This window comes from Barbus barbus, assembly GCF_936440315.1.
Source record: "Barbus barbus genome assembly, chromosome: 3".
NCBI classification, from domain to species: domain Eukaryota; kingdom Metazoa; phylum Chordata; class Actinopteri; order Cypriniformes; family Cyprinidae; genus Barbus; species Barbus barbus.
In genome coordinates this window covers 22378370-22393386 of record NC_136731.1, presented here as the reverse complement: position 1 = coordinate 22393386, position 15017 = coordinate 22378370, and the positions used below count along the sequence as shown (strand labels likewise).

Genomic DNA, 15017 nt, shown 5'->3' with positions numbered 1-15017 from the left:
ACTCAGTGTAAAGTACATGGCAGGCACTGTCAGGCTCCTCCCCTTGCTGAAAACACACCTATGTACATTATGGTCTAGTTCACTTTCTGAAACTTGCCGTAGGAGACGTGAACAACTCTCTTCATCTGCTGAAGTACAGGTAAGATCCAATGAGATTACAATCAACTATTGTCCTGTAACTTTAAATGTTAGCTCACAATGTAAAGGGCAACTGGTACAATGCAGCTTTTTAAAAAAAGATTATATGAATAAGCGGTCAATTTGAATGATGTAATTGTATAAAACAATTACATTTTGAAAAACACAGTTCATTTTTAAGTTAGACCTATAATTAAATGTTTATAGCTGCCATTTCAAAAACTGTCCAAAATGTCTGAAAATCAGTCCCGAAACCTGCTAGATAAATATTTAGATTTGTCCTGATGACGACATGAGGTTTCTGGTTGAACCCGTTCTTCTCCATGCCACACGCTCAACAGAGACCTCGGAAGTTCCCCATTACACTCAATGCTACACAAACTCATTATATAAAGCGTTTGTAAATATTTACATAGACACAATAGCTCAAGCTTTCCTCTATAAATGACAGTTGTTGCAGAAAGTCAAGTTAGCTTACAGCTGTGCTTTAGAGCACAGCATAATGTTTTTTTTTTTGTTTGTTTTTTTGTTAAACCTTGTTATGTTGTGTTAAATAAGAAAGACAAGAATTTTCCACTCTCTTATCTTAGTTAAAGTGTTTCCATCTTACACCAGACCATCCCTAGTCACTTATTCGTGATTCCTGGGACAAAACAGCCTAGCCATATTATGTGAACCAGACATTTATTTAATTAAATTAAGTTGTGAACTTATACAGGGTTTATATGGGACTTAAAAAGTTTTAATTTGCGGATTAAGGCCTTAAAAAAGTCCTAAATGAGAGCAGAAAGTTGTAAATTCATAAAAGTCATGCTGAAAACTAAGATCTTCCTCAGTATTTTGTCTTGTTTTCCAGTACAAATATCTGAACATCCTTAAATGAAGCTGTGTTTATACTTTCAATGCAAAATACATATGAAGTCTTGTTTTCTCAGAAATGTAACACAATTAAGTGAGTTTATGCTTACAACAAGAACAAACATCTGTCTGTCGGGTATGAAAACGTCTTTTCCTCTGAATTATATCTTTCTCAGCCCTTTGGCAGATATATCTTCTTGTTTTAGTCATAAACTCACTTCATTTTGCTTCCTAAGTAAATTAATCTTGATAACAATCTTTAGAAATTACTGTTGAAAAAAAATCACTTTTTACAGTGTGATCAAAAGGTGCAGTAATTGTTATTTCCTTCTAGTATTTGGGAGCAGAAGCATTCAAGCTGTAAGCATGAAGTTTTTATTTTGGAAAATAAGTTAAAAATGAATGCTTCTTGTCAGTATGTAACATTTAATATGCTACATTTTATTTGATACATTCATTTGATACATGATACATTTGAATGGAAATTTGGACGTTGTACTCTCTCAGGAATGGAATCTACCATCAGTCTCCTGTCCAAGAAGCACTTCCTGTGCTCTCTGTGTGAGGAGATCTTCAGCAACCCAGTGACAACACCCTGCGGACACAGCTTTTGTAAAGCATGTCTCCGTGTTTACTGGAGCCGCAGCGGGTCAGACGAGTGTCCGCTCTGTAGGAAGGCCTTTGGCTCCAGACCCCACATCAGCGTGAACCGCATACTGGCGGATGTCACTGAAAACTACAGGAAGACACGTTTGGCTGCTAAATCCAAGTTCTTCAGTATGGATGAACTTCAGGATGAACCTGTGAGTACTTTCATTAAAAAAAACCTAAATGTATATTTCCATTTATTATACTATATATTTTTTATGTTTTTGAAAGGACTTATGCTCACCAAGGCTATATTTATTCAATCAAATATATATAGAAATACAGTCAAATAACACAATTTAAAATAACATTTTCCTATTTGAATATATTTTTCATTTTGAATTCATTCCTGTGTTGCAAAGCTGAATTTACAGCATCATTACTCCAGTCTTCAGTGTCACATAATGCTTCAGAAATCACTCTAATGTACTGATTTGCTGAAATTGGCATTTCTTGTTATTATCTATGTTGAAATCAGTTGTGCTGCTTAATATTCTTGTAAAAAAATAATAATATACAAGACATTTTTCTCAGGATTCATTACACAATGAAAATGAGGTAGATTTGATGATTAACACAACAACAACAAAACAGACTTGACAGTTATGTGGTTTTGTTCTTCACTTGTGTACTGCAAACAGAAGAATGCAGGAGAGCTGCAGCAAATGATTCAGGAAAGAGTTCAGAGGACTGAGAAACTTCAGAATTCCTTAAAGCTTCTAAAGGTATGTGGCTGATTGCAACACGGTGAATAAAACCATGACCACAATTAATATTTCAATAAATAAGGAAGACTTTTTTTTTTTTTTTTTTCTGGCTAATCTTATTATTATTTATTTTTAATTAGGTTATTTTTAAAAGAAACCCTGTTCTTCTTCCAAACAGAGCACATGTCTCCGAGAGGTTCAGGAAAGTCAAAGGGTGTTTTCTTCTCTGTTGAGCACCTTAGAGAAAAGCCATAAAATGGTAGTGGCTGCGGTTGAGCAGAAACAAAAAGAGGCAGAGAAAAGGGTTGAAAGACTTGTAAAAGACCTGGAGAAAGAAATCCTGGAACTGGAAAATGGACACACCAACCACTTGGATGACAAGGAGCGCCTTAAAAAGGTAACCACACTTTCTCTTTTGATAACACAGTAAAACAAAGTTTTGCTTTTATTTTTAATGCTTCTTTATGAAGTCTGACATGCTGAATACAAAAATCACATTACTTTTTGTGTTATAAACAGATGATTAACTCTTGAAAACTAAAAAAGCTGATCTGTTATTACTTATGCATAAACAATTACATGCTGCATACATAATACTGAGCTAACAACAACAGTTTAACATAAAAAGTTACCAAAAGTGAATCGTCCAAAACTTCAGAAGTGTACATTGGATGATTTTTGTCTTTTTATGACTAGTCTCACAATGTTCTGGAATGTTAGAAAGCACTAGAATATTACAGCATATTCTAGAATGTTACAGAAACTTCTAGAAAGTTTCCATCCTTGCAAAAGCAACATATCTTTATAAGAACATGCAAAATTAGTACAAAAACGTATCTGCACTAAAACAATGTTTTATAATTAAGGACAGAAGTTATAAAATGTATCTGACCTAAATATTCACCCAAATATGGATGCTCTGTGAAAATAAATAGTATAATAATAATTAGCACCACAGAATTATAGAAAAACCTTTAAAAAATAAAATTTTGTTACATGTATTGTCACATTTGTTAAGTGTAATCATTAGGGGTAAATTGCTCATTTTGTTTGTATTCATTATTTTTACTTTTTCATTTGTGTAACCATATAGTCTTTGAATTTATTACATTAAGTATTGTAAAAATATTCTAAAAAAATAAGTGAAAATTCAGTAACCATTTACTCACCCTCATGTTGTTCCAAACCGTGTTCTATTTTTTTTCCACAAAGAAAAGCTCACACAACTAGTGATGTCTGCTCTGAAAAGGCTCAAAAAGAACCAAGGAACACAATAAAAGTAGTCAATATGACTTGTGCGTTATATTCTTGCGGTCATGCAATAGCTATAAGTGAGAAACAGACTGAAATTTATGTCGTTCTTATTTGAAAATCTTTCCCTTTGCTTTTAGTTCTAATGACTCTCAAGCAAATACGTTTTCCTTTTAGCAAGTATTGCATAGTATAGAATAATTGACCTATTTTCATCTACAGAGCTTCAGTGATATACCACGAGCAATGAGAGACTGGTCTAAAGTCACACTGGAGACTGATCCTTGTGTTGGCTTCACCAGGCAGGCTGTGGTGGACTTCATGGATACAGTCACTACGGAAGCTAAAAGACTTTCTAAAGCTGGTATGACTGCATGATTAAAAGAATGCAACAGTATATGCTCCAGTATGTCATACTATCCTCCTAGCTTGTCCTTCTGGTTTTGCCTTTTAGTACTAAACATACTTCTCACAGCTTCTTCTGTTTTTCATGCTTATGCTTATGATTTGTTTTTTTAGCATTTAAAACATGAATGTTTTCATGTTCTGGGGTCACAAGCTGTACAATTTTAGTGTATGACCACATTTTGCTTCTTAAAAGAGCCGATAACATTACTGGTGACAATACATCCAAGCCAGTAGGTGGCAGAATAAGGTCGAAGACTGTTGTGGAATGGGCCGTGAAACATAAACAAATCTGTATAACAAATATGTTTGTGTTTCAAAAATAAACAAATTTACTATATATATACATGTAAACTGGATTACGTAATCAGAAAAATAAGTACTCGTAATTAGATTATATTACGTTTTAAAATCCTCATAATCAGATTATAGTAGCTTTTTATTTACATATTATTCACACAATAGCAGTGAATTATTCACAATTTATTGATTCACCCCAGTTATTTTTTTCTTTGAAAGTCTTTCTAAATGAACCTACCATTTATATACATGAGACTAATAATTATGTTACATACTTTAAAGTTACTAAACCGTGCTGATGCATAGCTGTGAAAAAGTCTTATCCAGTGACCTTGACTTTGGCCATGTAATGCCATGATTATTAATGTTTCGTGTAATGTAAGGATCCCCAAGGTTTTGACATTTTTATGATTTCATTAATTATTAGCTCGGTACACAATAATCGCATTCAAGTCTATGTGATATGTGATAAACAAGTTAGGTCAAAAGTTATGTAATCTAAAATAATCAAAAAGTAGACTACATTATGTGCAATTCAGATTATGTTACTGACTACAGTTTTCTTCATCTAAATTTGTAATCAGCAAATTAGCAATGGACTAGTAATCTACCCAGCACTGTAGATATAGATACTGTTTATATATAGAGATAGAGAGAGAGAGAGAGAGAGAGAGAGAGGGAGAGAGGGAGGGAGGGAGGGAGATATACTTTTGAATGTGTGCCAGTAGAGAAAAATGTGGTGTAATTAGCAGAAGATAACTGAATAAGTTATCTTGCCAAACTCTCGATCCTTTGAGAGCAGTTTAAATGTAATTGTTAAAGAAAGTAATTTTTCTGCCATTTATCTTTCATGTGCAATTTTGTTATTTTTCAGAACTGAAGAGACTACAGAAGTACTCAGGTGTGTTTTCATTGTACATTTATAGATGTTTTTATAGAATTTGTTTTCTGTCATTGTTTTCGCTGGAAAGCTAATAATGTGTCTTTCTTTTCAGTTGATGTAAATCTGAATCATCGGACGGCTCATGCTTACCTCTACATCTCTGAGGACAGGAAGGAAGTTAGACATGCGAATAAGCGACAAGAAGTCCCAGAAAACCCCAAAAGGTTTGACCGGGTGGCTAACGTAATGTCCAAGGAAGCCTTTAGCTATGGAAAGCACCTTTGGGAAGTGGAAGTTGGAGACAAGACTGACTGGGATCTGGGAGTAGCCAAACAATCTGTCAACAGAAAGGGAAAATTCACAATTTGTCCAGCCAACGGCTTCTGGATGCTTAGCTTAAAGAATGGCAACCAATACATTGCTAACACATCCCCTCCAACCTTCTTCAGCCTCAGTCACAAACCTAAAACACTGTCTATTTACCTGGACTTTGAGGAGGGACGTGTGTCTTTCTATTGTTTGGATACCGGGACTCATATCTACACTTTCAAAGATACTTTCACAGATAAGCTCCACCCCATCTTCAGCCCAGGACGACCCCACGGGGAAAAGAACACTGCTCCCCTTATCATCAGCAGCAGCTGCTGCAGCATCTGAGACAATATGCTAGCTCTTTCACTTTCTTTACCATTGCCATCATAGGATTCAATTAATTGTATTATTATTATTACAAAAAATACTTTTTATATATTACTGGTGCTTGCTAAAACTTAGGTGCTATTTTTTTATTGCTACACTACAAACATGAATGATACCTCAAACTGTCCGATTTTTTCAGGAGAGGTAGACTGTTTTTAAGCAATTAGACTTACAATTGAGCTGATAAATAATAATAATAATAATAATAATAATCCTGTCAATCCCCTGTGAAAAAGAACACTTAGGCCCGGTTTCACAGACAGGGCTTAAGCCAGGATTAGGCCATAGTTCAATTAAGACATTTAAGTAATTTTTATAAACATTACTGGGGTGCATCTTGAGACAAAACAAAGGCACTGATATATTGTAAGATCAGTCAGTGCAAGTTAATTTCAGTTGAAACAGCTAAGACTTACATTTTAGTCTAGGACTAGGCTTAAGCCTTGTCTGTGAAACCAGCGGTTAGTGTTCTTCATATTTTCTAAAAACTTATCTTGCGAATAATATTAATGAAAAAAAGGCAACTTGTAGTAACTGTTCTTAAAGGGAGTACAGTTTCATTATTATGTTTCTTAAAACACTTTTTAAAAAAGTGCAGTTTGTAATCGTCAAATTAAATGTTTGACTTTAATATACATTTTAAATCATTATGTTTTTAATTTTCTTAATCTTTTGTCATGCTTTAAAGAAGTACATTTATTTTGATGTGTTGAAAAGCACTTGATTATAGTTAAAATTGTGTGTGTTATTTGATATAACTTTTAAAGTTAATATATTTTAATTGTACTAAATTGCAGCTTTGTCATTACAAATGTGCAATTATAAATATGTGTAAATGCATGGCTTTCAATAGATATGACATTAAAGTATATTTACCATATTGATAGCCACTATGCTCGGCAGTACATATTTAAAAGACAATAATTATGAAATTGTGTACAGTATAAAGATGCACTACATAATCCTACTTAAGTGGGACAGCTAAATGCATTTAATATTCATTTAAACTATAATAAATGTTCCTTTATTTGTAAGCAACAATAATTTAATTGTTAAAATCTTTTTAAAAATATGCATACTTCTTTCTCACAAGGGACCACATAGCAACATGCTAAGAAACGCTCAGATCACTTGAGCTTTAGGTTATGACAATCAAATGATGATCATGCAATTTGTTATTTAAATTAACAAATTGGTATTATCCAATCTTTTAAAAATGTAAAAGTTTCTAATCCAAAATGTACATTAGCTATAATAGATTTTTTTTTACTTATTTATTCCTTAAATGTTATTTATAACTTTACACATATTAGTCACAAGCCATTGTCATGAGACATGAAAGTAAGACGTAACTTGTATTCGCTCTGTGAACTTTATGAAAGCATAGTAAGATGAATGAAAGGTTGTAAGAAATGACAGAATTCACTTCAAGGAACAAGAAGGCGAAGGATTTAAAAGGGGACTAGATGGATGGTTTGGGTTGGGGATGGAGGAGCACGAGGGCGAGAGAACAGCGAGTCATTGTGCTGGTACACCAGGCACTGGGAGACACACTCAAGACACATTAACGCATTCACACACTGACACGAACGCGCACATAAGCACGTGCTTCTGCCCACTGCTACACAGACCCGAGCTGGCATCCCAGAGGGCAGCACTTCACTCCTGTCCTTGCCTCTGAAACTTACAACCCAAAAGACGTTCACCCAAGCTGAGCCTCTTCAGAGGTCACAGTTTTATGGCATTTTGGGACAAGCTCTGCATCCAGATCGAAGGTACCCAACCCAATCCAAGAAGGTGGAGGATTAGCAGATGAGTGACTGTGCAAGGAGTTAAACTTCAGAGACCTCATTGTCGTCCATCAGGTAACAACATTTTCAGTCATTTATAATGGAAATCAGACGTTTGGTTCAGTAAATAACTTGATGTGTTACTAAAAGAACTAACAATTTTGTCTAGGCTATTTTTAAAGGTGCGTTTTTGAGGTTTATGCTTGTGCAGTACTGTTACAGCAGCATTCAGAACTGACATAAACAGACTCAAGTCTGCTTGGCCCACTCTGAATGTTTGAAAGAAAGCTTCTTGTGTCCAGAGGCTCCTCATGTTTTTCTGAGATAATCAACTCACCCCACCAGGCGTAGCTCTACACCCACCATAGTGTGAAAAGAGCCCATTCTCTCGGATGTATAGTGAGTCCAGTAATGCTCACTGTACATAACAGTACCCAAATATTTATGTATAAAACCACATGAATATTTAAAGGAATGCTCTGGGTTACAAGTTAAACGGCATAAACAGCATTTTGTGGCATAATGTGGATTACCACAGAAATATATTAAAAACATCATGGTACGATACAATAGAACCACATAGGACCAGGTAGTAAACAATAAAATAAACAGTGTACAAGACATATGGTGGATTTATACTACAAGGTTTAAGTCTTGATTTTCACAAGTTAATGGAGATCGGTGGCAAAAGCCTGAAGTCAAAAGCAAATAGGTGCTTGTTCACATGACGATCTGAAGAATTTACATTGCAGATGCCTGAGAGATAGATCTGTCTGTGATTCCAAATCCTGCCAAATTAAATGTGTTTTGACTGGAAAAGACCTCAGCAATGACAGACAGTTCGTGTGAAAATAACAGCAATCCAATGACTTTGAAAGTTGTGTAGTTTGTGGGCAGCATTAGACATTACACTTGTTAACATGTGACTAGTGTGATAAATAACTTACTGACCTTATCTTATAATCTTTCTGTAATCTAATCTTTCATCTTCAATACCATAACCACGTCATACCACTAAACCAGGCAAACGACATGTGCGTTAATTCCATAAAGTGGCTTTTAACCTGGACCAAAAAAATATTATAAACCAGACTTTCATCCACCTAAAAAAAAAAAGTTCCACCACAATATCAATGTAGGCAAGTCAGTTCACATAATAAACATGCTTACTGAATAACACATACAGTAAGTACATTAACAAAAACACGAGCTTCACAGAGTTAAGCCCTTTGTTGTAACCACAAGTTTTGTTCATTTTAAAACAAACTGAAATGATCTCGGAAAAAAAAAAAAGTGAAAATGTTACCTTTAGGGGTACAATAGCTTGTCACTGAGATAGTCTCCTGAAAGGGACATCTTTGTGCATTATCTACATCTAAACAGTTCATATATTAGTACCTCACAGGTACTCTAAGGTACTTCAATGCATAAGCTTTTATGAGTAGATAAGAAACAAAGTTGTCCTTTTGAGGGTACTACCCCTGTGACAAGTGATTTTTGTACATTTTCTTGCAGAGTATGCCACAAATGTTGTCAATAGAGCTTAACCCAGGGATGTCCTAAGAGCTCCTGTAGGGCAACCTTCAAACAAACCTTACTTCCAACCCCAATTAAACTCACCTGTACCAAATAATCAAGGTCTTAAATATTGATAGAAACCGGTGTGATTTAGCAAGTTGGAACTAAATTTTACAGGACATTGGCCCTCCAGGTGCAGGACTGGAAACACCTGGCTTAACTTGAGCCCAGAACTTCTCTTTAAGACAAGTTTATCCAATCATGCTCCTTGAGGGTTATGTTCCTACAGAGTTCATCTCCAGCACACCTGCTTGGACGCTTACAGTGATCCTGAAGACCTTGATTAGCGGGATCAGGTGTTTATTTAAAGATAGAGCTACACTTTGGTGGATGGTGGTCCTCCAGGAGCAAGATTCTACATGACTGCTTTAAGGCCATTAATAATTTAGAAACATTTTGAAGATTTAAGAATGCAAACCCTGTCATAGTTTATATACATAGTTTATATACTTTAACAATATACGGTGACTTTATGTAACTAATTCGCATTCATTTGTTCCAATCCTCAGGTCCACTTGTCAGTCTACACTCTTCTTTTATTGGAACTCACTTTGGACTTTGTCTTTGCAATTCTTGCCGACGTTGAAGTATATTGAAGGTTTCTATCTCTGCCATCCATCGGACACTTCTAAGTGATCATTCTGGGAAAAGATTCACCATGGCAACTACTGGCATGCAGCTGCTCGGTCTGGTAATGTCCATCATAGGATGGGTGGGTGGGTTCCTGGTGTGCACCCTGCCCATGTGGAGGGTCACTGCCTTCATCGGAAACAACATTGTAACGGCACAGATCACATGGGAGGGGCTGTGGATGAATTGCATCTGGCAGAGCACAGGGGAGATTCAGTGCAAGGTATATGACAGCCTGCTGGCTCTTCCTAGTGACATGAAGGCCGCCCGGGGTTTGACGGTTCTCGCTTTGCTCATCTGCACCCTGGCGCTCACACTCGGTGTTCTGGGTATCAAGTGCACCGAGTGCGTGGGCCTCCCAAGCCTCAAGGCGCGCTTGGCACGAGTGTCCGGCGTGCTTTTTGTCATCGCGGGGTTCCTCATCCTCATACCTGTCTGCTGGACGGCTCATTCCATCATCAGGGATTTCTATGACCCCTATGTGGCAGCTCCTCACAAACGTGAGCTCGGCCCCGCGCTCTACCTGGGCTGGGGGGGTTCGGCTTTGCTTTTGATCGGTGGATCGCTCCTCTACGCAGGGTCCAATCCCCCTGGGATTCCCTCTTCTCCTACATTTAGCAGCGGCGAGAGCAGCCCACGTCGAGCGGGTGGACCATCCCAGGTCAAGGGTTATGTTTAATGACCAGCAGCGACACGCCAGTCCCCGGAAGCCTTCTCTGCTAGAGTTTCCCATTGTGATAGATTCAAGTTAATTTGAATCTATTTTTTATTATTCAGAATATTTATGTAGTCTGATGGAGGCAGTGAATAGAAATGTGAAATCAAGTTTCCTTGCCACCTCTAATGTCCACTCATAAGTCTGTCTGTTTCTGTATTTGTCTATTATGTTATTCAATAATAAAACCTTAAATCCTTTATAGTGTCATTTCTGAATTTTTGGAGGTCTCTCTGTTTATGAAGATGACTGATGATGTCACTCATGTTAGTTAAAGGTATAGTTCACCAAAAATAAAAAATTCTAATTTTTCTTACCGTCATGTTGATCTAAACCTATATGACTTCTGTTCATCTTTGAAATACAAATGAAGATATATATTTTTTAATAAAACCTGAGACATTTCTGTCCCTCCACTGAAGGGAATTACACAAAATTGTTGACATTTCTAAACGTTTCTAAGACATTGAAGAAATCTTAGTTTTTTTGCAAAAGCTTTAATGTATTTGTGAGACACACAAGATCAAACCTTATTGGTTCTGGTGCGTCAAACAAGTACAGTTTACCATATTCGATGTGCTCTGTGTATGTGCATTTATGTAATGTTTATATAATGTTTATATGCGAATAAAAGACTAAATTAAATGTGTTCATCATGTGATCATGTTTTTTTTTTTTTTTCAGAAGCCTTGGATTCATTCACTCATTCATATGGATTACTTTTAAAAAAATCTTTATGAAATTTTGAATTGTCAAAGTTTTAGTGGCATGGACTTTTTAATGGAAGGACAGAAATCTCTCAGGTTTCATTTAAAATATATTAATTTGTGTTTATAGAATAAATATGGTCTCATGATATTGTAACGATGCAATACTCAAACATTGATCAAATAATTTTATTTTTTAGGTGAACTTAAGATGCTAACATACTGAACATAAAATGTTTAAACTATCTGAAAGGTATAACTTACAAATAGTTGTCCCTTCAAGGATTATTCAAACCAAAATACAAACTGCTAATTAAATTTGCTCACTATGGAAGCAGAATAATGACAATAGTTTTTGAAACATAAAGCATGCTGAATTCCACAAATGAAAAAAAAAAAGATGCATTGCAATTAACAGTGCTTGTATTTCCAGGGCTTGCATTTTTAGGTATTGAAATTTAACATAGTTGTTTATTTAAGCTGTGAATATTTCAATTCAAAATATTTCACACACATTTTCATAATTAAAAATTCAACAATTCATATTCACCTTCCAGAATTAATTTCCAAAATATTCAATCTGTTTAAAAATACGATGTATAATAATCGACAGGCAAATTTCGGTCATTTTATTTCACTTTACAAATTCGCTGCCACAAATTCAGTGGTTAAAATTCGGCAGAAAATTCAGCGGTGCACATCCGGGACCCGCAGGAATAGCAGTAGAGCACCGATGCATGATCTCCAGCTGATGTCAGCCGCTCACCAGCAGGTGGCGCAAGCGGCTGTTGATGAAGGCCATTTGTGGATCAAGTCATTCATTCACAAAAACTGATTTGCAGAAATGGAGCAAGCGCTAAGTAGAAGTTTTGATTATCGGGGCCAATATAAACATGTGGAAACGCTGATTGTGTGTATGTTTAATTCAACATCTTTGCTGTTTCCCGTAGCCTACATGTAAGCAGCTTTCTCTACCACAACGGAGATTATAATGCTCTTTTACCCAACTCTGAAGTACAGAACTAACATTACATCTGAGGAAGACATATATTGCTTTCGGCTGCCTAGTTTCTGTAACTTTGTATCATGGCTTGAGTGACGCTGTGCTGTAATACTGGGGTTCCCCTCAAAAGCCACACTCCAGGATTCCCCAATGACGCGTAACGCGCCTCAGTGATATAACTAATACAGATATATACGACCTCAGATCTCACAATACACTTTACTGATCACATATCTCACACAGGGATCGCACTGTCATAGTTTGGGAATATTCAAGCATAATTTAAAATAAATACACAATCACATGAAATCTGATTTTTTTTAAATAAAACATTTTAGCCGTTGCAAGAGTTTTTTGGCACAGGTCAGCATGACATCAGAACAAGGCGGAAGTACCTCGGACACTTTTTATTTATTTATTTTTAAAATATGTTATTATTAGTGCTGTCAATCGATTAAAAAAATTTACTAATTAATCACACATTTTTCTAAAATTAATCGTGATTAATCACGCTTAACCCCACCTAACATTCAAGTTTTTAAATAAACAATCTTCAAATGTACACTGTACAAACAAAAAGACAGTATATTTTTAATATTTCTTTAATGGTATCTTTTTCATGATTGAAGGCCAGCATCACTGATATCAATACTACTGATGTCTCTATAAAAAAAATTGTTTTGCCCCCTGAATATTTAACCATTGACTGTAGCCATTCAGCATTACAGTATAATTGAGAGCTATCAATTTTAACATTTATTAGACTTAACGTCTAATTTAAGTGAACTTAAAACAATCTTCACATGAACCCATTATAATAAATGACATATTCAGCTAGCTGTTCCCTTCAGCAGAAATATACAGAAAATGAATACTTACCAAACACTAAATTCTAAATGAAATATAGATGAACCCCTTAAAACTATAAAAGTTATTGATTTCCTCTTTTCTTTTGTTCTTGGATTAATAGACATCACAGCAGCTGGTTATTAATTTATTTGCCTGCTATTGCTTTAAAAGCTGCTGCTGCTGAAGGTGAAGGTGATGGGGATCTGACATGCATCTTATTTTCTCACAAATCTCTTTACATTTTCTGACTCACTTCAGGTCTGAAAGTCTCAACTAATGAGCGGATGAGTTTAATTGGGTATTTTAGATGAGGGAGACAGTGATGGGTTGCCTCAGGACAGTTTTTAAAACCATTTCAGAGACATACTTAAATGTGACGCATATATAACATAGGCTATTGCATGCATGCAAACAGTTTAAGGCAGCTTTAATCGCGTTTTTGGTAACTTCATGCCTTAACTGACGGCATAACTACGACATTGCATGCACGTAGTTTCTTTCGCTATATGAAATGATATAGGCTACAGCGCGCACCGGTGTTGTGCCTATTTTCGACTCCCTGCCAAATTATTACCCCCCTCGTTGAAATCGCTACCTGATTGCCTAATCCTAACCCCACCCCTAATCCTAACCCCTCCCCCACACCTAACCCTAAACCTACCAATACTAGGGGGGTAATAATCTGGCGGGGGTCAGAATTCGGCACTACACCGGCACCTTTGTGCGTGTATTTGAAGAGCACAGTATCTTTTACGCGCTTGTTTGACTCGCGTCTGGCGTGGAGGCGACGTATAGAGCACGTGTCTGAAACTTTTCCCGTTTGATGTGGTCATAAAGATATTCTGCATCTAAATAAACGCAATCCTTTGCAAGAAAAAAAGAGACAGAGGCAGCAGTTGCGAATGGGGTGCCCAACCCTAGCCCGCCCCTGCGTTAATTGCATTAAATATTTTTAACGCGTTAATCTGAAAATAATTAATAGCATGCGTTAACGCGCTAATTTTGACACCACTAGTTATTATTTATTATTTATATGTTTTTCTCGGGACGTAACCGGTGGCGAGCGCACTGCACAATCGGACATGTGGTAGGATATCACGCTAATCAGCAGCACAGCACATGAGTGAGAATATCGCGACATCCGCCTTTGATCTCGTAGCTATCTGTAGGTATCTACTTCAAGAGCTCAGAACACTCCTCCCCTCACTGTAGCCACCTACTCGTCTACATTTCAGGCGAGGCGCATCTCAAACAAGCCTAATAATAGCTGTCATTGGGTTAGTGCACTACTGAGTGTAATGTGTTTTCTTTAACCGATTTCTGAGGGAAACAGCATGAAACCTTGCGCGTTCGTTGATATTCTACATCTGCTTAACTGTCGATATATTTGGCATAATCATCAGTAAAGTGTATTGTGAGATCTGAGGTCGTATATATCTGTATTAGTTATATCACTGAGGCGCGTTACGCGTCATTGGGGAATCCTGGAGTGTGGCTTTTGAGGGGAACCCCAGTATTACAGCACAGCGTCACTCAAGCCATGATACAAAGTTACAGAAACTAGGCAGCCGAAAGCAATATATGTCTTCCTCAGATGTAATGTTAGTTCTGTACTTCAGAGTTGGGTAAAAGAGCATTATAATCTCCGTTGTGGTAGAGAAAGCTGCTTACATGTAGGCTACGGGAAACAGCAAAGATGTTGAATTAAACATACACACAATCAGCGTTTCCACATGTTTATATTGGCCCCGATAATCAAAACTTCTACTTAGCGCTTGCTCCATTTCTGCAAATCAGTTTTTGTGAATGAATGACTTGATCCACAAATGGCCTTCATCAACAGCCGCTTGCGCCAC

General features: G+C 36.5%; 2 protein-coding genes across 2 annotated transcripts; both read left to right on the top strand.

Moving 5' to 3' along the window:
* Window positions 1-81: 81 nt before the first annotated feature.
* On the top strand, window positions 82-6925 carry btr02 (bloodthirsty-related gene family, member 2). Its single transcript, XM_079394552.1, has 7 exons — window positions 82-139; window positions 1504-1799; window positions 2286-2369; window positions 2530-2748; window positions 3825-3966; window positions 5182-5208; window positions 5303-6925. Exons 2-7 carry the CDS (start codon window positions 1506-1508, stop codon window positions 5845-5847), a joined length of 1311 nt encoding a protein of 436 aa, XP_079250678.1. The 5' UTR covers window positions 82-139; window positions 1504-1505; the 3' UTR covers window positions 5848-6925.
* Window positions 6926-9915: 2990 nt separating this feature from the next.
* On the top strand, window positions 9916-10566 carry cldnk (claudin k; the record flags this gene model as incomplete). The annotated part of the gene is made up of 1 exon (XM_079394564.1): window positions 9916-10566. The coding sequence occupies one exon, from the start codon at window positions 9916-9918 to the stop codon at window positions 10564-10566; it is 651 nt and encodes a 216-aa protein (XP_079250690.1).
* Between the last annotated feature and the right edge of the window lie 4451 nt (window positions 10567-15017).